The sequence below is a fragment of the Etheostoma spectabile genome, chromosome 11 (assembly GCF_008692095.1).
Source record: "Etheostoma spectabile isolate EspeVRDwgs_2016 chromosome 11, UIUC_Espe_1.0, whole genome shotgun sequence".
Lineage (NCBI taxonomy): Eukaryota > Metazoa > Chordata > Actinopteri > Perciformes > Percidae > Etheostoma > Etheostoma spectabile.
Window position 1 is genome coordinate 12338978 of NC_045743.1, and position 26289 is coordinate 12365266.

Here is a 26289-nt window from a genome sequence, read left to right on the forward strand (position 1 = left end):
TATGCGGTGTCTGACGATGCCGATTGGGGGTTGGAAGAGTGGCAATCATAAGCTGCTTTTCGACCAGGTAGTTACCGGAACGTAGTTACAAGAATAGTCCAGTTCTACTAACTACTCTCCCCCACAACTGTTTTTTCCAGTTGCATTCGCACTGGCCAAGTGGCCAAACTGGTAGGAGGGGTAAGGGAGTGACGCAAGCACAGCAACGGTTTTTATAGCATTCAAATCAGAAAACAAATACTTGTGTGTGTGTGTGTGTGTGTGACGGCTGGCCAGCTTGTGGAGTTTAACTCCGAAAAGACAGTTAACCACAAGTGATGATCTTATGATGGACCTGTATAGTGATATTTCACCAAAGGAGCGGGGTCTCCGAGAATGACTGGCCAAGCGACGAGCCAGTGGCCCAAAATCGCGGAAAAGCGGAGCTTCTCAACTCTGAAAACTTTGAAGCAAATTGTAAATTCAGCATTAATTTTTGCAATACTGCCTATATTTGAAATCTAAATCTAAATCTAAATTTCTCGCTAAAAAGGTTCTCAGAAGTGAATTTAGTGATTAATAAGATGGCAAAAACTGTTAAAATTGTCCCATTACTGGTCTGTCTGTACCACAAACCCAACTCTCCTTGACTTAGGTTCCTATGCGGAAAAGGGAACAGCAAACAAGACCCTGCCATGAAGTAGGAGCTGAAAGAGTTAAGAGTGGCCACAAGGAACTTAAAAATCCCTAAATAGGTCCAGTTGAAATACGAGAAAAAAAGGGTTCTAGGAATGTTATGTTCTAGGAACTGCAAAAATCCCTCAGGTCGGAAAGCGGCTATAGCCACAATAAAGATAATGGAACTATGACTAGAAATAGTAGTTCCTGGCGTAGCGGGGCACTCCAGAGCGTAGCAGGGTGTAGCAGGGCACAGCAGGGCGCAAAGCTGGACCACGTCGACAGCTGCAACCATGATTGAGTGCCACTGTAATCCAAAGAAAAAACAAGAACTCCGAGGAATAAGCTCCCCAGAGCTACAGTAAGTAACAAGCATGTCTGGGACATGGATGCACACAGATGGAAAGCGAGAGGAGAGAGGAGCTCAGTGTGTCCCCCGGCATTCTACATCTAACAGCATAACTAAGAGTTGGTCCAAGGCAAAACCTGACGTTTCATGTTCGCTTATAGGAGTCGTGTTAAGTTACAGCTTAACAACATTTCCTACTAAAAGCTTTTAAATAAAAAAATAATTGGACTTTTATTGTAAAGAATTTGTAGTAAATTAAACCGTTTTACACTCGCTGCCTCGACCAGTCAGGCTCACACTGCGAGCTGTGTACACAGTGGTGCTTTGGAGATAGGTCCGGCAATGTATATGTGATACGCAGATGGCCTGCCCATTAGACCCACAAACCCTGGAAAGTTGAGTTCACTTATGGGCTGCCTTTCTGATGTCACAAGCTGGATGTCACATCATTTTCTTCTAATGAACTTTAAAAAAAAAAAACACCTTGTTATGTTGTCCCAGCACATAGTCATACGTGTCTGACAATACAGCCAAAACAAAACGGAAATAGTTCCGCTCACAGTTCAGTAGGTGGTCCTTAATGTGGCTCAGGACACATCACACGTTTGAAATGTTGTAATAGCAACACCTTAAAACTCAAAATAAAAGTTACTTCAAAGACCTTACTTTCATTCAAAGTACATTTCAGTAGACCTGAGGTCATATACTTACAATCCATCTGCATTTTTTATGCCTTATCTAAAATTCTTTTTTTGAACATGCTTGTAAGTAATGCCTTTAATGGCCATTCATTGCCGTTAGTAACACAGAGCTTATTTAGATGAGCTAATAGTGCAGTTTGAGACACACACACATGGCCCAAGTCTTCCAGCATAAGAGCCCTAGAAAGTACCTGTATCCTTGCAGAAAGCTCAGGATGATGCTTGTTTTCTCCCAACAGCCACTGTATGTTAACAAAAACTAGGGATTGTTCTTACTTTTTCAAATAAAGTTCAACTGAGATTGTTTATTGAGATTGTTTTTATGTATACAATGTCAGGACTTAAGTATGACAGTATCTATGTCTGACAAAAAAACTTCCAGGACCTTCCCTTTACTTTAATTGATAGTACTTTTCAGTAAACTTCAGTTCGTAAATAAAAAAAAAATCTGCGTTTTCCATGCCTTACTAATTGTTTTTTTAACATGCTTGTGATTAATGCATTTTTTCTTGCAATTTTGTTCAGCCACCTTTTTTTAAGCAATGTATTTTACCTCTCAGCTCTTAGGGTGATGCTTTTTGGTTCTATGCAGTGGATGTGTCTGATAATAATAAAAAACTATTTAAAACTATTTCTTCTTTAAGCCTTTTCAGTCAATTCATTTCCACTTTTGATAGTAATAGTTTAGCTTTTCTAGCAATGTATTTCAGCTCTTATACTGTATACAGTATATACATATATGAAATGCATTTTCTAATTTTTAATTAACCGCTTGTACCTATTACTTATATATTGTAACTATTCCTCAACTTTGTGCATAAAAGTACACCATCTGTTGTTCCAATGCAGTTGTACTGTGTCGTGCGAATGGACTTTGGTATAGGTGTCAGAGGGAAAACATGCCGATTTAAATGCATGTCCAGTACAAACACAAACATTCACACAATGACACGCAAGCAGACATGTGAAATAAGACATCGTTGTGTTTCAGTGGATTCTTATACACGAACAGAAATAACAACCATGAACAGAAACATGTAAGAGAGGGGGATTAGTGTTATACAGTGTATAGTTAAATGCACTTAGCAGATCCCCACATAGACTCAGTTTGAAACATACAGTATATACACTCCAAATATATAAACAGATTAACTTCACACTTTACAGCTTGGGGTTGAAAACTAAAAGCTGTTTCTTATCGAGAATGACCTGTTACAGCTACATATGTACAGCTCTTTAAAAGTCACACACATAGTACATGTCTACTATAAAATACATTTCCACATCATTTGAAGTCTAAAATGAAAATCAATGAGAACAAATGAATAAAAATGGAATCTGGCCAAACCATTGGCAATAGAATGAGCACAGCAAGAAGAAACATTTCATTAAATCACATTCACAGAGCCCCCAAAACTCAAACTAAAATGTTCATAAAAAGAAAGAGAACGCACCAACACACTATCAACACTGCTCTTATGGATTTAAATCAGTGAAATGGTACTGCATTGTAATAAGTCACGATTAAGGGGGTTAGAGGTTGTAATGATTTATTAATAATATTTCATTCAATGCTTTATGGCTTACTCAGAATCCATTAATAGGAACATTTGGATTGGCAGGTTATGAAAATGTTCTTTGGCGGGTGTAAATCCTCCTCCAATATGACTTGTTTTGTCTTTTGTCTACAGTTTTTTCGTGATTGCAAGACAACAGTGGGAACAACTGGAGCTACATGTGCAAAACTTTTAACTACAGTCGGCACAGCAACAGTTCCTGTGGACCAAACTCTAGTTTGTTTTTCATTGCTTGAACACAGTTTTCAAAACTCTCCACACTTATCCCATAGCGTTAACCACAACCTGCACAACACTGTGGATTTACAGCACTTTGTTCAAATGCTAACACACGGTTGTCAAAACTGTTGACCATGCATTCAAAACAGAATGGATTTAAGCTCGGTGCACTTCAGACACTGCTGATTGCAATTTTGTCTGAAAGCCGAAGCAGGTGTCTTGTTTTAGACTTGATATTGAATACAAACTGTGTATAGGGAAAGCTCAGATATTTTTTGGGGAAATAAAAAACACCAAATGAGAATGAAACAGTTAAACACCGTACTGTGAACAGGTAAAAGAGCAAATATACCAATATGTCCAAGTAAGATGTCTGAGGTTACATACACAGCTATAAAAACACGAAAAACACTACCTTTTACTACTGTAAAAGTATACACTTACTGTTTTTCAGAACGTAATGGGTGGTGGAAGCAATGCAAACACCACATTCATTTGTATTTATAGAAAATGCAGGTACATGGCAAGCCAGGACATCCAATGCTCTTTGTTAACTAGTACCTTTAGTTTGTAACCTTTTTTCCAGTAATTACATAAATTACAACAGACACAGTAAAATTATAATCACTATTTTCCTTGAAGAAACTATTGATTAGTGTGCAGTCACTTAAATTATTCAAACTGTAAAGATGAAAAGTTTTTGAGAAACCGAATTAAGTACATTTCCTCACAATTAATGCTGCTGTTTTACAAAGGAAACCAAAGGAAATGGAAGGAAGCGTTCATTATCCCTGCTGGTCAGCCACCCGTTGCTCCTGCCGGTAGTGGAAGAGGCTGGTAGTGTCAAGGTCACCTGCATGGTGAATAGCCTCTGCAAACAGCTTCACCACCTAATACACGCAGAAAACAAAACATTAAGCTGAGGCACATCAAGTGAGAGAGACAGACATATGTATGTAAATGTAAGTTTTTCCCAGTCACTAGTAGTGTGACATTTACTGACCTGATAATTAGTGATGAGGGAACACCGTGGTCCACAGCCATTCTACGGATGAGGAAGTTATCCTTCAGCTGGCGAGTGTTGTTATTAGGCAGGTTGACCACCAGGTCAATATGACCCTCGCTGATGAGTCTATAAAACAGTGCCGGAGACAACATAATTAAACAAATGTCATGTTGCACACTATGCAATATTTGTGATAATACAGTTGAATCCAACCTGTTATTAGAGTTTGTATTTTTGATCCCATTGAAAATAACCCCTAACTATGTGCCACTTGCAGCTGTTAGCCACTTTCAACGCATTTATTTTCTTCTGCTGTCCACACAGTTGTGCCCCATTGGCTGATGCCCTTATATAAAACTGTTTGAAATAATTTCATTGCCTCTTAAATATTTATAGCATCTCTCTCTGTCTCACAACACACACACACACACACCACACACACACACACACACACACACACACACACACACACCACACACACCACACACACACACACACACACCACACACACACACACACACCACCACACACACACACACACACACACACACACACACACACACACACTAAAGCCCTGGCTGTGATGTCTTTTTCATTTAAAGGCCTTTGACAAACACACTGAATTAGGCTGAATCTAAAGAAAATTTGGGGGGAACAAAAATGGAACAACAAAAGGGCTGTTCCTTTCTACAAAGAGTTGGCCTCTTTCAACCTTGCACAGCTGATACTGCCAGCCCTGTGTGTATCTGTCGTGTGTTGTTTTGGTCTAGACCTATTAAATTCCCTTTACATCATCTTCTTCACAAGCTCATTCCCAAACATATGGTCCAGACGGTTTCATTATAGCATGATCACAACTTGTTTGTGGAATCATTAGCTGAAAATGGCAGTCAGCCTGCTACAATTATTCTATGTTGCTTGAACAAAACCTTTTCTTCTTTTTACACCTGAACAATGACTGGAAGAAATGCGGTTAAGTGCAATCAACTAAAATGTCAAGTTAAGCTAGTTTAAATGATGAAAAAAAGTATAAGGTATAGGTTTGCTTTTTTAATCACTTTTTTCTACATACTATACCATGACTTTTTCGACACACTGTGCAATGACTTCAATCACTTTTTTAACGTTTTAAGATTGGACTCACAGTGGCTTCAAATAGCACCAGCTAGTAGGAACTGCAGACTCAGACACAGGTTCAATTCCAAGTGTGACTATTTGCAAACGCAAACCAAGATGCTTCAACTACTTTTCTCATTTCCACAAAGTTGACTTGACATTTCTCTGACTCTCTCAGATTTTCCTCATCATTCCTATTCAAGCCCTAATTCGGGCTAATGCACTTTGGACATCCGCTACATCTTCTTTGTTCTCATCAGCATATTACAGAGATAATGAAGGGGCTTTGTCCTTAGATTTTAAGGCAGTATATCACAATTTTTTCAGTTGTTAAACAGTGGGCACAACTGAAGACACATGTGCAAAACTCAAACTACAGTTTGCACTACCAGTCAGTTACCTGAACTAAACAGTTCAAATCAGCTGCAAAACACATTCAAAGCAAGGCAAGTCTTAACACCCGTCTCAAAACATGCACAGTCGTCATCTAGATTACACAGTGTGTTCTGAGTGACAATGTGAGTAAAAACACTAGCATATGGAAATTATTAACTTTCTCATCTTTACAGTTTGAACACTTTGAGTGACTTCACACTACTCAATAGTTTCTTTAAAGAAAATATATAGATTTTATAATATACCAATTTTTTAGTAAGGTAAACAAGAAGGAATGAAAATCGTCAGTTTGCTTCAATACAGTATTTTGTCTCTAGTAATTTGTGAAGTTACTGGAAAAAAACAACTAAAAGGTACATTAAAGTAACACATAATAGTTTGACTAATTTTGCCTCTCTCCAGCATCATGCAGCTAGTTTTCTTCATCACACTGGATGTCTGCATCATCTCTAAACACTAATGAATGTGGTGTTTCTATTGCTTTCACCTCCATTACTTTCTGAAAAACAGTAAGAACGCATTTTTAACTAATGTAAAGAGATAGTGTTTTTCACACCACAGACATCTTACCTGGACATATTGGAATCTTTGCTTGTTTACTTGTTTCTCTCAAACGTATAACTGTTTCATTATTATTTGGTGTTTGTATACAAAAAAAGGCTTTCTCTATATACAGTGGTGTGAAAAAGTGTTTGCCCCTTTCCTCATTTCCTGTTCCTTTGCATGTTTGTCACACTTAAGTGTTTCGGAACATCAAACCAATTTAAACAAGTCAAGGACAACACAAGTAAACACAAAATGCAATTTGTAAATGAAGGAGTTTATTTTTAAAAGGGTGAAACAAAATCCAAACCATCATGGCCCTGTGTGAAAAAGTGATTGCCCCCTAAATCTAATAACTGGTTAGGAACCCTAGCAGCAACAACTGCAACCAAGCGTTTGCGATAACGTGCAATGAGCTTTTACAGCGTCCTGGAGGAATTTGGCCCACTCATCTTTGCAGAATTGTCCTAATTCAGTTACATTAGAGGGTTTTCGAGCATGAACGGCCTTTTAAGGTCATACCACAACATCTCAATAGGATTCAGGTCAGGACTTTGGCTAGGCCACTCCAAAGTCTTCATTTTGTTTTTCTTCAGCCATTCGGTGGTGGACTTGCTGGTGTGTTTAGGATCATTGTCCTGCTGCAGAACCCAAGTTCGTTTTAGCTTGAGTACACAAACAGATGGTCGGACATTCTCCTTCAGGATCTTGGTAGACAGCAGAATTCATAGTTCCTTTTATCACGGCAAGTCTTCCAGGTCCTGAAGCAGCAAAACAGCCCCAGACCATCACACTACCACCACCATATTTTACTGTTGGTATAATGTTCTTTTTATGAAATGCAGTGTTCCTTCTACGCCAGATATACTTGGACACACCACCTTCCAAAGAGTTCCACTTTTGTCTCATCGGTCCACAGAATGTTACCCCAAAAGTCTTGGGGATCATCAAGATGTGTTGTGGAGAAATTGAGACGAGCTTTGATGTTCTTTTTGCTCAGCCGTGGTTTCTCCTTGGAACTCTGCCAAGCAGGCCATTTTTGCCCAGTCTTTTCCTGATGGTGGAGGCATGAACACTGACCTTAACTGAGGCAAGTGAGGCCTGCAGTTCTTTGGACGTTGTTGTGGGGTCTTTTGTGACCTCTGGATGAGTCGTCGCTGCGCTCTTAGGGTAATTTTGGGCGGCCGGCCACTCCTGGGAAGGTTCACCACTGTTCCATGTCTTTGCCATTTGTGGATAATGGCTCTCACTGTGGTTTGCTGGATTCCCAAAGCTTTGGAAATGTCTTTATGACCGTTTCCAGACTGATAGATCTCAATTACTTTCTTTCTCAATTGTTCCTGAATTTCTTTGGGGCTCGGCATGATGTGTAGCTTTTAAGGATCTTCTGGTGGACCTTACTGTGTCAAGCAGCTCCTATTTAAGTGATGCCTTGATGTGAACAGGTGTGGCAATAATCAGGCCTGGGTGTGGCTAGAGAATTGAACTCAGGTGTGGACAACCACAGTTATAGTATGTTTTAACAAGGGGGGCAATCACTTTTTCACACAGGGCCATGATGGTTTGGATTTTTTTCACCTTTAATAATAAACACCTTCATTTACAAATTGCATTTTGTGTTGACTTGTGTTGTCCTTGACTATTGTTTAAATTGGTTTGATGTTCTGAAACACTTAAGTGTGACAAACATGCAAAGGAACAGGAAATGAGGAAGGGGGCAAACACTTTTTCACACCACTGTAAATACCGTAAATGTTCAGTAACAAGTATAAAACAAGACACTTGCTTAGGCTTTCAGCTAAAATTGCAATCAGCAATGTTTGAGAGGCACCAGGCTGAAATCTATTCTGTTTTGAATGTGTGCATAACAGTTTTGACAGCCGTGTGTTAGCATTTGAACAAAGTGCTGTAAGTCCACAGTGTTGTGCAGGTTGTGGTTAAGCCATGGCATTAGTGCGTAGAGTTTTGAAAACTGTTTTCAAACAATGAAAAAGGAACTAGAGTTTGGTCCACATGAACTGTGCAGACTGTAGTTAGAGTTTTGCACATGTGACTCCAGTTGTGCCCACTGTTGTCTAGCAATTGCACTAAACTGTAAGCACTGCCTCAGGACACCATAAGCATTACTTAGCCTTAGAGTTTCACATTAGCTGGCTTTGTTTTCCATGTTTCCTTGAATGTGTCACACATCAAAATATCCATTTATTGTTCAAAAGTATTTCCCAACCTCTTTATACTGGGCAAACTGGTGTCTCCTCCCTTATCAGAGGGCCAGGCAACTGGAGTGGCAGGCACATCATTGGCCCACAGCCAGGCAGAAGTGGCTTCAGTAGCATAGAGCTAGAGGACAGAAATAAAGCAACAATACATCATATACAGAATGTCATAAACAATATTGAGGGGATTAATGTAAATTATTTTTAAATCTTTTAATAAGAGGAGAAGCAAAAGAAGCTGGAAGCTCCATAAACAAAAGTTAAAAATCTGATTTTCAATGTGACATCATACAAGCTTTCCACACTCACCTTGAATCCTTCCTCTTTCAGCTGATGGGCTGTAGCCAGGAAATTGGGTCGGAACGAATGCTGGATAGGAGGGAAGCAGAAAGAAACAAAAAGCAGGATTAGAAATTCAGAGGAAAGAAGTGTTTTTCATGTTGTTTTCTCTGTTTATCTAAAATGGTAGTAGGAATATAGGAGAAAAAGTCCATCACTTACAGTTCATGTTTTTAGTTTTAAATGTCCCCTCATCTCTTGGTCCCCTTTTCAAACCAGTAGTCATTTTGTGCAATGGTCAGACCCCTTTACTTGCAGTACTTATTTCTAGTGAATTTTATCAACAGGTTCCCTAACAGAGAATGAACGATATGGAGTGTTTTTACTTTGAATAACTTTTTGTTGGCAAACAGCTGCAAATCTACAACTGTAGCAATTGTTTGGAGTTGTATTTCTGGTTACCTAACAAATGCAAGTCTATGATTCACACTCCTTTTAGCCGTTTTTGTTACTTTCTACAAGCTCTTTTGGGGAAAATTCCTCTCTTTGCTGCAAAATTTTCCACCACCATTTGTAACTTTGCCCTCTGCATTTTGGTGGGGGCCGTGACAGCTCTTGTGCTGCTGGAAATAATTTGGGGGGTGAGAAAAACCCAAACAATTTTTTTGAAAGACAAAAAAAAAAAATATTTTGAGCGAAAGGGGGCTGCAGTCAAGCAATTAATTCTCTGATTTTTTCCCTTCCCATCTTGTTGGAACTAAACCTTGTTAATTTAAAAAATTTTAGATTGCGTTCCAAATTGCAAAATGTATGCAAAAAATTTTAACACCACAAAATTTTTCAAAAAAAGGAGGGGAAAAAACACTGGTGAAAAGTGTTTGCTTGTCAGCCTTTTTGATGCATGTGACCCCCGGAGTGAAAACCGTTTTCCCCAAAAGCACCAATTTAACGTGTTTTGAGAGTTTTTTTTACGCTGCTTGCAAACTCCATTTGGCAATCTAGGTGGCAGCATTTTTAATTACTCCACCCTGTATTGTGATGCGGTTAATTAAAAAATACCGTGTCTGCAGCGACATTTAAAAAAAGGGTTTAAGGGGTTTTTGTAGCAAGTTTGGCCTAAATTTTTTTTGCCCGGGTTGTGAGACAACACTTTTGTTCACACTTAGTAGTTAAGTCCTTTTTTTGAGGTTTTCATACTTGGGTTCTTTTACGTGAGGTGGATATTTGGTTTTAGTTTGGGATATTCTTATTCATTGGGGCTAACACCATACATCCCATCTAGGGCATCACCATTCTGCTCACTGATAGATATTTTTAACACCCCGGGTCACCCCCTGGTCATTCTTTTTAAAGCCCTTGAGGCTGTTTCTTTTTTTGTTGCATGACAGTTGCGTTGCATGATATAAGGTGTGATTAAGTGTGAAACAAACTAGGGAGTGCCAAGTTGGCATTGTAAGAAGCTGATAGCCTAAAAGATTTATACCACCTGTTCAGAAGGCCCTTTGTATTTGGTGTCTTGTGGGCAGGAGCCATCAAAAGGAAACACAAACAGAAGGCAAAGACTTCCACACTGCTGTCGTCTTACCTGAATCCCAATCAGGATGCCCTTCTGCGGTAGCTTAAAGCCTGTGGAGAGCATAGCCTTCAGGAAGGCTGAATAAATGTTTGGTCCAAAACAAGCTACCTGCAATCACAAACAACAATTGAAACACATGTGAGTAACTCATGTGACAAAAAACACTATGTATTGAAAATAAATAAAAAAATGTTTTCCAGTCTATGGGTTGTGTGCGTCTTAAAAGGGGCTTACTTCTCCAGTGGAGGCCATCTCACAGCGAAGCACAGGGTCTGCATCCCTCAGCCGTGGCCAGGAGAACATAGGTGCCTGGAGGGAGAAGGGAGGGATTTGCTTCAACATACTCTTTTTTTCTTTGTAAATCTCCTTTTTTAGCTGTAACAAGTCACTGTCATTTGGTCAGTTGACTCCATATACCCAAAAGGCAATGACAGTTAACCAGTGGCTATGACTGTTACTTAAATACATGCTCCTGTTAATTAAGCATGATAAAAAAAATAACAACTAATAACTATTACGAAGATGGCAGTCGATAGGGAATAATTTCCCACATAAATGGAATCAGCCCATTGGAATAATTTAAGGTATTTCAGGACATTGCTGCCACCTAAAGTTGACAAATATATTGCAATTGTCTATTTAAAAGTAAAAGGTGTACGGAGCCTGTGGCAGTTGCATAATATGCTTATGGCAATTAATGTCTGTTTAATAATGAATACAAACTAAAATACTATTTATATTTTTTGTCTCATGCAAACCATCAATTATGCTTCAACTATGAAATGCTGGGGGAACATCATAGAAAAGAGGGAGAGGTATGGTAACACAGTTAAAGCAATTAGTGTTACAACTGGAGTAAAGGGAAAATCTGGAAAGAAAAGAGTCTTCTCAAACTGTAGGCAACGGGTCGCTTTAACAGCCCGTTTGACATGCTGTCTCCACACTGAGAAGAAGTAGGTGGCCTGAGTGATAGAGCAACAGCAGGGTGAGCCAGAAGAGGAGAGGGGGTGTGGGGGAGAAAAGAGAATAGGAAAAAAAGACAGTAAGGAAAGGAGAGGAAGAGAAGACAAAATGACAAATGAAGAGGGTAAATGAAAAGACCTCAGAGAAGAAATAAAGGAATAAAAGGAGGGAACAAAATCAATTAATTAATGTAAAGACAGGAGAGATAAACTTAATAATTAAAGGACGATGAAAAGAATGAAATTGGGGAGGAGAATAAAATGGAGGGAAAGAAAATGATAAAATTATACTTTTTAATAGAGGAGATGGGGAGGAGAGAATGATTGAAAGGGAAGTGTAGAAACATAAGTTGCAGACAGCAGTTTCTCGTTATTGTATTACAGACAAATTAAGAATAGTGGGGCACCAAGTGGGAAGCCATTCTTATTTCTCCATTTAAAAGCAGACAACCCTCATTACCTTGAAGAGAGAGAGGTGGTGTGGTGTTGTGTGGTTCATACATATGTACACACACACACCACACACACACACACACACACACACACACACACACACACACACACACACACACACACACACACACACACACACACACACACGTAGAGGCAAGGGCCACTAGGGGAGAGTCATCCTTGAAGCAGGCTATCTAATCAGCTGAATGTAATGTTAGCATACTAATGTAAGAAGGGACGAAGAGAAGTGAATGCAGACAAGGAACCAGCATCGCTTATCATGGCTTTGTTCAAAGAGTCAGAGAGAGTGAAGTATAAATAGATAAAATGACCAAGAAAGAAAATTAACTAGAGGAAGAGGAAAGGCATACACACAGAGAGGAAATAACAGTGAGAGCAAACTTTTAATTATAATAATAAAAGAGACACATAACTACAATAAAAAGAGCAGAATTTGTGAAATACAGAAAATAATGTTCCACAAAGACATTTACTTGTGGGCCAAAACTGTGGATTTGTACATAATTCCTATTCCTTTACCCACCATACCAACTGTAGAATCAAATACAACACTTTAAGCTATTAAGCAAGTGAAAAACTAACCACTAACAACAGCCGTTAGAAAGACAGATTTAAATTGTCTGAAAATGAGAAACCGTACACAAGATTTCATGAACAGAATAATGAAAACCTCAGGGCCTCAGTTATAATGGTGTGTCTCTGGGACAGAATGTATGTGACTGTCACACAATAACCAAGGCTCTGTAACCACAGAATCCTACCAACACACACACACAAACACTGCTTCCCCATCCCTCTATACCACACCAACCGCCCACTCACCCACAGACAGAATTGTGAAGCTCCACAACATGAACAATATTATCTTTGGGTACCAGCTGAAGTAAATGAATAAAGTAAGACATTTTCAAATACCATTGTTGCTCACTATGGGCCTTGTTAGACGCTGAAATGGCACTTGTGTAAATGTCTTTATCTTTGCAGCTGAATGGAAAATTAACAGCTACATTTGTACTTACAGATTTGTGATAAACAATTCAACATTTTTACTGAATCGGATATTTTGATATTCTAACAAAACAACTAGAAAGGCTAAATCGTCTGAAAACTCTCTTGGAATCGGAGAACTGAATGGTTGATATTATAGGGCATTAGCAGGGGTTTGGTAGAGCTTTTGTAGGTCATTACTGCGACATTGCTGGGTGATTACTGGTAGGTTTCTAGAGGGTAAATGCTAGGTGTTTGATAGTGTTTCTGGTGTGAATTCCAGGGAGAGCTGTAAAAAGCTAGAAGATAGGTACGAGTGATTACTAGGTAGTTGCTAGGGTGCCTCAGGTAAGTTCTTTTGGCATTGCTAAGGTGTTGCAAGTGGGTGCTAGGGTACATGGAGTTAGGGGGACCAGACATCACAAAAAAATCCACGACAGCCCCAAAATCCAAGCAGCTATCTCGAACCCCGAATCCTGCCCTAATTGTCCCAACCATTAGAGCAAAGTCTCAAGGGCAGACACTCGAGTTCTGATTGAACATTAAAAAATGTTCATGGTGATTGAGTCGTCCTGCAACCAGCTCCCATCAGCTGCTACATAGGCAGCTAGGCGCGAATTTGGATAGGCATTGCTATTTTTTATTCATTCATTGTTAAAATGGAGGCTCAGGCTGGTGTCCCGGAACCCGATGAACACGTAGCTAAAAAGCATAACGTCTCTGCAGGTACCGGGAGGTCTGGGTATGGAAATACCCCTGGATTACTACAGTTTTACGTGATGCAAACAAAGCGTTTTGCAATGTATGTAGTAGGAACGAGTTTTGTATTTCACGCAGGAGGTTGGGTGCTAGCAGCAAACCACATACAACTAACAGCACAACTGTACAGACCAACACTTTGGTCTCCTCCTTCTTTAATAGGGAGGAGGACTCCATGTATAATAAAATAGCTGCTGCTGAGCTGGTTTTGTATTTGTATTTGAGGTTAACATGACAGTTGAATTCCGGAATAAAAATAATAAAATACTAAATAATTTTGGTTTGCTAAAGTGGGTGACTTTACTATTAACATCCTCACTGTACAGAAGCTGTTTAAAAGTCAGACAAAAAGGATACAACTTCAACCAATACCTTAAAAAGGATGTATTTTTCTAGAGTAATTGGGCTTAAAATGTTTCTATTTCAGAAGTCACCATAATGTCCTGCATGCCACACTCGAGGGGACAACATATGCAACACGTTAGAAGTTATTCTACTTTCGGCAATAAGTGCGTACTGGGGACACCAAACCACTAAATCCATTTCCTCCTCCTCAAAAGTTTTCATGTTTTATTGTTCCTATGAGTTTGTACATAGAGACAGAAATTACACAATGGGGACTTGTTAGTGAAAAGAAAACAACATCAGAGAGAGAAAGAAAACCGCAAGAGCAACAGGATGAGAGGAAATGAGACTGATAAATGAAGCTGGTCTCTCTGGATGGCAATGACTTGTGCCTTGTGATGACGATACAGTGTGGATACAGGCTGATGGCACACACTTCAGGCTACTAGGGCTGGATAATGGTTTCAAACATCACAGTGCGTTTACAGGTGGGGCTTGATGTTGAGGCAGCACTAATGTGTTAATCAGGAAGAAAGAAACTAGCACTACTTTTTTTAAACAATTGTCATATATTGCGGCAGGGTTTCCAGCAAGGCCTGTATGTCAGGGGGTGTAAAGTCTGTATCATAGACTAAGTAAATTCTGGAAGTCTTTTAAGCCTGGCGTCTCGAGTATTCAGAGCTCTGATTAATATTCCTCACCACTGTGTAGACTAGAAATTGAAAACTTTAGGTGGTGAGGAAGAGTGGGGGATTATACCTGCGTGATTGGCTCCAAACTACAGCCATTGTTACAGCAGCTCTGTTGTAATTAGAGGGAGAAATTACTTTGGAAAAAATAGCTTTGGAACAGCTGGCGACACGTAAACTCTCTCATACCCAATCTAAGAAGTAAGCCTCCCAGAAAGAACCTACAACTCCAACCCCCTCCCCATCATGCCTAGGTAGAGCAGTAATTGCTGTCTTTGTAATGTGAGGCAATGGAAGCTGTACTAGCGGAACTGGCAATATCTATTAAGATATCATACAGTACATGTAAGGCTCTTTACATACAAAATCATTATCCGACCATACATAATACATCCGGTTGTAAGAAGTTCGGAGACATGGTTATTAGGACTTGCAAGAAACATTTTAAAGTAGTTATTACCTTTAAACTCACTATTGTGTTTGTGCTCATTAAATCTCTCAAATCTTTGAGAGAAAATTACTTCATCCATTAGGCATATAAATCCCCTTTAAAACACATTGTATATTATTAAAAATCCTTTGACACCACAAGATGTTTAATCCTATAAGGCGAAAAGTAAAACCTGCTTTACCCGTAAGCCCAGCCATAAACGGCCCCAGTTTTACGTTCTACTAGTGCTGTTAAACAATTAAAATATTAATCACGATTAATTGTATTAATGTCATAGCTAACTTGCAATTAATTAAATGTCTCTTGATTTCTTTTTGTCCCATTGTTTTTTCTCATTGTAATGCTCTTATCAACATGGAATAGTGGTTTGGCTTGCTTTGTGCAAATGTTTTTTTGTTAAAAAACACATTGGCATATAGCCTACTGTAGTGTTCAATTTCACACTAACATTCTCACTTGGAGCAGTCATTCACACTTAGAGCAAATAATCTGTCACACAATGTAACACTGTCCATCAATAAAAAGGAGAAAAAAAAACTTTGACGAGGGGGGGGAGAATTCACTTTAGCTGTGTGCTTGGCCATCAAGTGATATTTCAGATTGGACGTGCTGCGATGATAGCTCAGTTCACAACAACAAAACACACAGATCACTTTGGTCTTGTCAATGGAACCATTTGGCAACTTTAAAAAGTTAACTGTTATGGTTTGGGTATTTTGTTCCTCCTTATTTGGTATTTTGGTTCTGTCTTGTCTTTGTGCTTGTGTCCTAGTTTCCTCCCCAGTCTTGAGTTGTAGTTCCTGTCTTGTGTTGTGTTTCCCTTGAGTGTTTGTATGTTCCGTTTCCTGTTTTATTTTGGTAGTCTGGTTTTCTGTGCTGTCTTGTCTTTAATTTTACTTCCTGTGTTTTCCCACTCCTGTGATTACCTGATGTTTTCCACCTGTTTCCCAGCCCTTTTGTCACCTGCCTCTCGTTATCTCATTACCCAGTGTATTTAGTGTCAGTGCTCCCATTGTCCCTTGTCAGATCGTTTTGTGAGTTTGTGCATTCCAGATGGTGTGTTCCACGTTGCACTTCCTTGTGATAAGTCCTCCCCTTGTGAGTCTTATCTGTGTCAGTGTTCCTGTTTTTTGGTTTCCTTATTCCTAAAACCTTTTTTTTGGGCTATTTGAGGTTTTGGATTTTTGTGCTTCTGTGGAGTCATTGTGTTAATAAACCTTTTGACTACTCATTCCCCTGCCTGCTTGTCTTCTCTGCTTTTGGGTCCTAATTCCGCTACATCACAATATTAACTTTCCATTCAGAATCTTCTTGCCATCCATTTCGGCGTCCCGCGCTTGCCATCCACTCAAAATGTAACGTTACTACTCTTTGGCTGGCTCGCAAACCCAAACAAGTGTGTGCAGCATGCCTGTCTTGTGGTGTTGTAACAGCATGTGTAAAACCTACAAAGTTTGCTAGGCCAAAAAGAACGTTTATCTTGTGGTTTTAAATATATATAAAAAAAAGAAGCTGTTAAAATGAGTTTGTTAACGCGTTTAACTGACGGCACTAATTTCTACATTCAAGCCTTGTCTTTTGTCCAGCAACAGGCTATGCAGCACAGGGAAATGTTTGCACGGATTTTAGACGTTACTTGTACAGTGTGTGGCTGGGACAACACTACAGAGGCATTTTCCTTATGGCAGTATTTGATCTTGACAGAATGCCCATGTTCAAGATCAGTAAATAAACTAGAAGGCCAAATGATTTATTTTGGAAAGTATAAATGTGTTCATTTACACATTTATAATTAAAGAGCTGGGGTTTTTTTCTGTATGTGAGGCTGTTTTTCCAGACTTCAATATTATGTTTGTGCTGTCAAGAAAAGCAGTAATGGGTCAACCTAAAAAGGGTGGTTAGCCAAATGCCCCATGTATGTTTTGTACTCACATTAGGTTTTACCTGCCAGTATGAATACCATGCTTAAATGCAAAAGATTAAACAGTTCCCAATGTAAACACATCTTTAACAAAATCAAAACATATCCCTTCTTTAAGCCTGAAAGAAATCTTTGCTCTATAAAAAACAATCATTGAAATAAAAGTAGTAAAAGATTTAAGAAAGCCAGTTCTGCAGTTCTTTAAACAGTTATTTCAGTTTCTCTACTTACCTTGATGCCTACGTAGTTTACAGGGATGATGGGGCTCTCCAGTGAGGGCAGGCTGGCCTCATCCAAAGGCTCTCCAACCATTACTTTTGTTGCCACATTGATAAAGTCCACACCGATTGTTTTTGATACAAAAGGAAAGGAGCGTGATGCCCGCAGATTACACTCTATCACCTAAAAGTGTACACAACACAAACAGCAATTTTCAAAAAGCAAAAAGACACCCATTTTTTGGCTAACCAAAAAAATTAAACCCACCCTGTGCAGATTTGTAAATTTCCAAAGCACAAACATATTGTACCAGGGCTGTAGTACTCGAGTCCGGACTCAAGACCGTTTTTCTATGGACTCGGACTTGTCTCTGCCACTGGTCTTGCCAAATAATGACCGAGTCCAGGTGTCTTTATTATGTTGATAATAATATTGGAGGGAAAGTAAAACCCAAAATGATTGTCTTGATACTGTCATGCATAAGATCTTTTTTGCTGTCCTGGACTCAGTCTTGACTCGGACTGGAACCTTTTTAGACTCGGTCTTGACTTGGACTCGACTAAGGTGGTCTTGACAATAGCCTTGTATTGTACAAACGGCCAGAGTAAGTACATGCACATTTCCTGTTTGTGTGTTGAAGCTGGAACTTCAAAACTGAAGGCAGCAACATTGATCATAAAATCCATTCACCTTAGCAAATTACTGTGAACACAAGGTGATTTCAATTTGGGTGTAAATTGCATTTGCTGTATCCAGGTGGGAAAATGTCGATCTATCATTTACTCATACCTCAAGAGTTATTTACCTACCATAACATCATTGCCTTTAACCAGAAATTGAGTGTTAAAGGGCCCCGAAATTTCAAATGCTTGCGCAATTTTCCGGGTGGAAATCTTAACCTGAGAGCAATGAAAAAAGAACACACAGATACAATATTTGTAAGGCTTTCTTGTCCAGTTTTGTCCCATAATATCTCTAAACAGATAAATGAAGAGCATTTGTTTTGCATAATGTACTTTGTGGTTTAAATGCACACAACATATGAGAGAAACTATTGGTTTCCCATGTAACATCAATCAAGTCATTAAAAACATGATAGTATAATTGATATGGTTTGAGTGTGAATGCTGAGGGTGAGTTAACTTACTCTTTCTAGCGCCCCCTGGCTAATAGTCTGGGTTGGTAGCATTAGAGTGGCATCTCCTGAGTGTACCCCCGCATCTTCCACATGCTCCGTTATGGCATGGACCAGCACCTGGACACAGACACACAGTGACTATGTCTCACTCGCTTCTGATATGTTGGTTGATTGAATAAGTGCAATGGTTTTATTTATTAATTTATTCTTTTCTGTTTTTTTATGTGACTGGTTGACTGCAAAATTGAATTGCCCTTTTAGGGACAAATAAAGTTGTTTGAACTGAAATGAATGACAGAAATCCATACTCAAGGCAACTCAACTTTCACATCATCCAGTCTCTGATGAACATTTTTCAGACTTAGAGGCAGAAGGCATTCAGGCTTTGGGTTTATAACTACAGTACGTCACAGTGCAAAATATATATATATGAAAATACAGTGTCAACATATAGTGAGCCAGTTCAAAAATAGTTAATGTTGAGTCAGATTAAAAGTCTGCCCAGGACTATATTTGTTGACGGACTATGTAGGAAACAATGTATACCAATGTGCATTGTCAAAAGAATAACTTCCAACTCTTCACCCACAGGAAAGGAGATTTGTATCACCAAGCAACTCTGAGCGAGTGTGTGTGTCTGTAAATGAGCTGCCCGAGTCATTAGCTCATTTAAACTGCTGCTAACCACAGCATTCATTAGCACTCTTCAGATAGAGCCTGTAATTAATACATATTATCTCTGACTCACACACGGACACACACACGGAAACACACGGACACACACACACATACAACACACACACACAAATAATGAGGCCGGTTTGGTATTCAATGAATGGACAGCTTGTTAATGTGATACTGAAGATAAAGAAGGGACTGTCTTCAGGGAAAGTAGAGAGAGAAAATCTACTATACAACTGGATTGCCCACATTCTAACTAACACCCTTGAAATGACTCCCCCCCCCAAAGAATAGAAAACAGTCCGGGCGTTGAGGACAAGTACTTAGGTGGCTCTTTTGCCTAATGCAACTTATTATGCGAACAATTACACAGTTATATAAGTTTTCAAAACAAGCTCATGGTTAAGTGACTGTTGTTAATGTACAGGAATGATCCCTCTGAGAGGTTCCATATTGCCTCAGGAGTCATGTTAAAATTAAATTTAGCAATTTACTTTTTCTGTATGCTCCCTACATGTGCCTTATCCATTTCTTCAGGCAATTTTCCTACATTTTCCCGGAATGTCTTTCAACACCCCACAGAAAAAGAGAACCAGAATGTGTGCAAATTGTGTTAAATTGAGGAATAATAAAATAAATGTTTGAAAAGAAGTAAAATAAGATTACTTTGTTTTGCATAATTATTGCTGTATAACATAGTTTCTTCACACAAAAAATCAATAACCTTGTTAAAATAACAAAGTCATAGAAATATCAAGAATCTATGAATATTCAAATATTGTTAATTTCACTACTGGACACAAGATGTTGCCTTCACTGAAAAATGTATGTCCACTGGAGGTTTCACGTTTCAACGTCACACGTGGCATGTGTAAGTCGCATACTAGACCATGATTGGCTGCTGTACTAGTGATTGTGTAAGTTTCATACTGGACATGATTGGCTGCCGCACTAGTTTGATGTCACAAAATCATGCTCGACATTCACTTGTTAAACTGAAGGCCTTTGTCATTTCCCAAATATGAACCTCCTCAATTGAGGCTTGTGACCTGGAAATCAGTCTCAGTGTGCCATGTTGCAATTCCCAAAATGCACATCGAGGAGCGAGGGACTCTGAGGAGTTATAATCAATGATACACTGATGTATCCTCTGCAGAAGTCTTTTAACCCGTGGCATGTAAACAAAGAGGCATGACAGAGCAAGAGGAGGAAAGAGAGATAAAGGGGGAGAGATTGATAATAGAGGAATATCCGTGGCCTCATGATTAATCTAACATTACGGATCGAAACGGTTGGATCATATAAATGAACATGATCAATAGTGGGTGGGTGAAATTATACACAATCAACAAAGAAATATTATTTACGCTGTCTAAAATGGGAACGACGGCTGCTCTCGGACAAACGGCTTCATTTCTAAGTGCGTCTAGATAGACGTTCAAGAAACAGCAACTTAACTTCATTAGGATTAGCCCATTTCAGAGGTAAAAGTTCTAGTTCGGTTTAAAGTTTATAACTACAGTTTGACTGCTTAAATGTCCAACAAAATAGGGTGCAGAGACATTACTGCGCATATGGAAACATTTACAAGCAGCCTCTCCTAATCATTAAAGTAAATTGTTATAGAAAAGACTCAGGGCCTGTCCAGACGGGTCTCTTAATCAGAGAAAATAATGCATTCAAGTGGGTGGAAGGTGGAAGCTTACAGGCAGATTCATGTTTAGAGCTGATCCACACAATAATAGTGTGTTTGTGTGCAGCCCATATAATATACTGTAGCATACGCTATATTGTACATTTGTATAGTTCTTTCATACAAACATTTATAGTGAACTAAAATAGCCTATAGCCATATGCTGTGTATGTAGGCTACAGAATATATATATATATGTGTGTGTATGTGTGTGTTAAATAAAAATGTACAACCACCATACATTCTTATCACAAGTTGTCACGGACACTTCTGCTCCACCAACAGACAACATAAAATATATTGTATGACAAAACAATGAACAGCTGATGCAGTCGTGCTGCACGTCATATTTAATTGACGTCGCTTTTAATGACGGCTGCGAGGCAGAGATGTCTCGTGTTTGTTAAATGTCTGTTGCTTCAACTCCTCTCTCCTCGCTGCTCTTCCTTGACTCATCGGCTCAAATCTCTTGTTGGCGGGACTAAGACGGAAGGAGAACAAGGAGAGGAATCGAGGAGAGGAATTGGGGATGCACTAAATGGGAATTGGTAAAGGCTTGAGATTGAAGGTGAGCATGGGGGAACTTTACCCCTTCAACAGATGAATTGAAAACCGCCATCTAGTGTCACACTCTGCACATATTATATATTCATACAATATATTATGCAGAATACTTTCTGAATTTTACAACGTTACAAAAACTGTACTCAGTTTTATTTTGGAATTTTCTAATAATTCTGTGGAACAAATGAAGTTGAACAATAGTGTTGTATATTTTATAATAGAGCAACAAAGAGCAGAAAAAACTTCAAAGCCAAAGAAAATGACAAATCTGTGGTGCGCGTCAATCAGATATGGACAGTTTGTTGAACAAGAATCATTTCAATATGGCCTAAACTGATCTAATCTAAAAGGAAAAATTAATTTAGTATCACCACTTTTCTGCATTTTGGTTTTAATGTATTCCATTCTCCCAATCTGATCAGTCTGGGCTGTAATGACTTTTGGCCAAAGATGAATGAGATTACTTCCACTTTATTCATCTACTGGGTTCAATACCTCCATTTAAACTGACTAAATAATGCCAGGCTACAGAGATAACAATGATACTGTTATAAATAAATAAAAATATGGTCCAACAGGTTGTCAATATGAATAAAAAACAGATACAAATAATGTTTTCCAGGCTGTTACACTGTGCAACATTATGTTATATTATGTAGAAGATAATTACTAACAAGTCATATTCTAAATAATATCACACTCCCTTTATATCTTCTGGCGCTTCGAGTAATTATTGCAAGCAGAAAATAATAATACGCCTGGTGCATGTTGCATATATAACCTGCAATGGCAATGCTTCTTCACATACACAGGATGGCAACACAGTAGTATTAAGAAGAGTAAGATAAAAGCTCATAAAACTAGATAAAACTAGACAGAACATGTCAGTAATATCTCACCTTGCCACCTTTTGCCACAGCATCCACCTCTACCTCCCTGGCACCTCTGATGAACTTGGTGATAACCACTGGATGCTCCTGGAAGAAAAAACGGCAGGATGGTTATTCCATCAATTATTTACAAGGGAAAACACCCCGCCTGAACGAGGTTGTTGCCTTTTGTGTGTATTGCAGTTTTTAAAATTTTATTTAATGAAGATTGTTATCTTGGCTCTGTGCTCCAACACAACGGATTTGAAATTTAGCAAAGACTCAAAGGTAACTTTTGAGTGTGCTCACATGAATACAGAAAATATTTCTGCTCAGCTAAAGCAACCAATGAGTTTTTGTTTGCATCATACAGTCCCTGACAAAAGTCTTGTCGCTCATCTATTTTGTAGAAACACCCTGCTATTAACCTGACTTTTAATTAATCAATTGGTGTCAGAATAGCTCATATGAAAGCTAAAACCCTCCCAAATGATGTTCAATGCTCTGAAATAAATTAGTTTCACTAAAAAAAGATTTATTATTTAAACAAGACAGAAAGGTCAATTTTGGCAAGACAAAGTTTTGTTGCCTATACATAAATTGAACAAATTTACTACAATACTAAATATGTCAGCAAATTAAATAGTGGTGCTGTGAGATTCAATTTAATATCTTGTATGACTTCCGTGAGCTTGAAGGACTGCATCCATGCGGTTGGCAAGGATTCATACAATGTATTGATGAAATCATCAGGAATAGCTAGGAAAGCAGTCTTGCATGCCTCCCAGAGTTCAATCAATATCTTTGGTTTGGTCTTCCATGCTTCCTCTTTCATCCTACCCCACATATGCTCAATGATGTTCATGTCTGGTGACTGGGCCGGCCAATCCTGGAGCATCTTGATCTTCTTCGCCTTGAGGAACTTTGAAGTGGAGATGGAAGTATGCGATGGAGCACCATCCTGCTGGAGAATTTGGCTTCTTTTATGGTTGGGAATATAAGAGGTAGCTAAGATTTCTTGGTATTTGGACTATTGATGTGCCTTCCACCCTGCAGATCTCTCGCACACCCCCATACTGGATGGTACCCCAGCCCATGATTTTTCCGCCACCAAAGTCACTGTTTTTCTGGGTGAATCTTGGATCCATGCGAGCTCCAGTAGGTCTCCTGCAATATTTGCGGCAACTGTGGTGTAATTCAACAGAAGATTCATCTGAAAAATCCACTTATCCAGCGTCCATCCTTTTAGCAGGCTGTGGGCCTTGGCAAATGCCACACGGTTTTTCAATTGTCTTTTGTTTAGTGCTGGCTTCTGGGCACTGATTCGACCATGGAGGCCATTTCGAGACAGAATCCGACAAACCGTTCTGGTTGACACAGGGACTTCAGGGGACCAGGTCTGGTGGAGCTCTGCTGCAGTGAAAAATGGGCTGGGCTTGGATTTTCGAGCCAACAAACGGTCCTCTCGAGCAGTTGTCTTGCGGGGTCTGCCTGACCTGGGCTTGTCAAAAACATCTCCAGTGTCTTCAAATGTTTTTTTAATGTAAATGTAAATGTGCTGTATTTATATAGCGCTTTTCCAGTCTTACAACTGCTCAAAGCGCTTTTACATCTACAGGAAACATTCACCATTCACACACATTCATACACTGTGGCCGGGGCTGCCGTACAAGGTGCCACCTGCTCATCAGATAAACATTCACACACATTCCACTCCGATGCGCAGCACCGGGGGCAACCGGGGTTCAGTGGTCTTGCCCAAGGACACTTCGACAATGACTGCAGAGGCGGGGATCGAACCACCAACCTTCCAATTGGCAGGCAACACGCTCTACCACTGAGCCACAGCCGCCCCCTAATCCTCTGTACTTGACACTGAGACACATTGAAGGTGTCTGCCACATCAGCAGTGGATCTGGTCTTCAGCCTCTTGATAATCAAACCTTTAGTCTCAGGGTGAATCTTAGGCATGTTTGCAGATGTCTAGTTGCAGTTGATGTGAAGGTCTAGTGTACTGGGTTTGTTTTTATACACACCTGAGACCTAATTGATCATTATTAGTCACAGGTGAAGCTCATATGACAAGGGGACAACACTTATGTCTTTGCAAAAATTGACTCAATGGGCTTTACCAAGCTGTGAATATTAGAATACTTTTTGACAGTTTCTTTTTGCACTGAAACATTACAAAAGCTGTTGGGATTAAAAATGAGCCATTTCTTGTAAATAAATCTTGCTTAGAAATATATTTCAGCGGCACTTCAGGTCAATTTGTACACAAGCGACAAGACTTTTGTCAGGGACTGTATAGTTTAATGTTCTTGAATAGTCATGTTTGTTACCAGGCCCCAGTCCAACTCTGCCTGTGACTCACTTTCTCAAGTAAGGCTGGGCAATATGGAGAAAATAAATAATTATCACGACATTCTTGACTAAATACCTTGATGTCGCAACAATATTGTAGGACGACAATTGGTGCTTTAACAAAATATTATTTACACAATTAGATTTTTGACAATCACTAGAAATGTTGATTTAATAACAAAACAAAGGCAAATAATAGAACAGTTAGAACAGTCTGCTAAGTTCAGAAAACGACATCACTTTACTCTAATGCAGCCTTCAAAACCAGGAAAAGACAACCCTTAAGATATTACGATTTTACGATATCCAATATCTAAGACGATATCTACTGTCATATCATGATATCTATATAATATCGTTACATTGCTCAGCCCTTTTCTCAAAACTAGACTGTAGGCAAAACAAACAAAAGTGAAGATGTTTGCAGTACAGGCCTGGCAAAGCATCTCCAGGGAAGTGCCTGCTGATGTGTATGGGTCGTAGACTTACAACAATAAACTCCATTTATGGAAAATGATTTGAAACCAAATATTAACTATAATTTCTTTTTTTTCAATTGGTCAATTTACATTTGATGTCTTAAAATTAGGACTTTGTGTTAAAATGTCTACAATTCCTACACTGCTCAACTGCTCACCCCTTAGATTAAAGCCAAAGGTCATCACTTTACCTGGTGGTCAATGGTTCACTTTGAATCCAATGTGCTGGAGTACAAAGCCATCAAAAACAAAAATAATGTGTCACTATTCAAATACCTTAAAGACTTTGCTGTGTGCACAAGGTGTAGGAGTTTAATATAATAGAAGAGTATTGCATTATTGCTCTTATACCTGTGAAACTATTTAACCACTATTGAATGGCTTGCTTTGTTGTTCTGAAGGTGTAACATGGACACACATATGCGTGTATGACTTTAGTCCCTGGTAGGCCTAGGTGCCTCAAAGCTACCAAGGGATTTAGTCAAAATAGAGATGCACAAGCAATACTAGCCATCAGTCATGACAGCTGGTAGCACCAGTGAAGAGAATGCAATGCGGAAGTGTGTGTGTGTGAGTGAGTGAGTGAGTGAGTGTGTGAGTGAGTGAGTGAGTGAGTGAGTGAGTGAGTGAGTGAGTGAGAGAGAGAGAGAGAATGGGCACTTGTTCTAACATGATAATGCAATACAATTCAAGGCAAGTGAAAAATGAAAAGGAAAGGTGTGACTTACAGTATTGAGGCAATATTTCTCTCTCACATGTGCAGGCATACACACACAGAGTTAACACTGATCTCACCTGGGACACCTGAGTTGCCTCCCCCAAGAAGCGTTTCATCTCCTCTTCTCCATACACAACGTTCATTGCAGAGCCACTGGTGAGATGCAAACAGAAGAGGGAGAGAGAGAAAAGAGAGTGAGGGAGAGAACGCACAAGGCCACAGGAGAGGAAGAGAAGCAAGCAAAGACTAGAACATACAAGCTTCAAATGATCGTTAAAAACACTCATTATCTCTCCATTGCATCACTATTACCATCGGGAATAAGGTCTAGAAACAGTCAA

General features: G+C 39.2%; 1 protein-coding gene across 1 annotated transcript in view; it reads right to left on the minus strand.

The window, feature by feature from the left end:
* cps1 (carbamoyl-phosphate synthase 1, mitochondrial) overlaps nt 1-26289 on the minus strand; it is a 75484-nt gene that overhangs the window by 8629 nt on the left and 40566 nt on the right. Inside the window, 12 exon segments of the mRNA XM_032530336.1 lie at nt 4292-4393; nt 4507-4523; nt 4526-4635; nt 8792-8904; nt 9090-9149; nt 10645-10743; nt 10870-10944; nt 17455-17625; nt 18252-18341; nt 18590-18697; nt 22418-22495; nt 26026-26101. Of these exon segments, the coding sequence (XP_032386227.1) occupies nt 4292-4393; nt 4507-4523; nt 4526-4635; nt 8792-8904; nt 9090-9149; nt 10645-10743; nt 10870-10944; nt 17455-17625; nt 18252-18341; nt 18590-18697; nt 22418-22495; nt 26026-26101 (1099 nt within the window).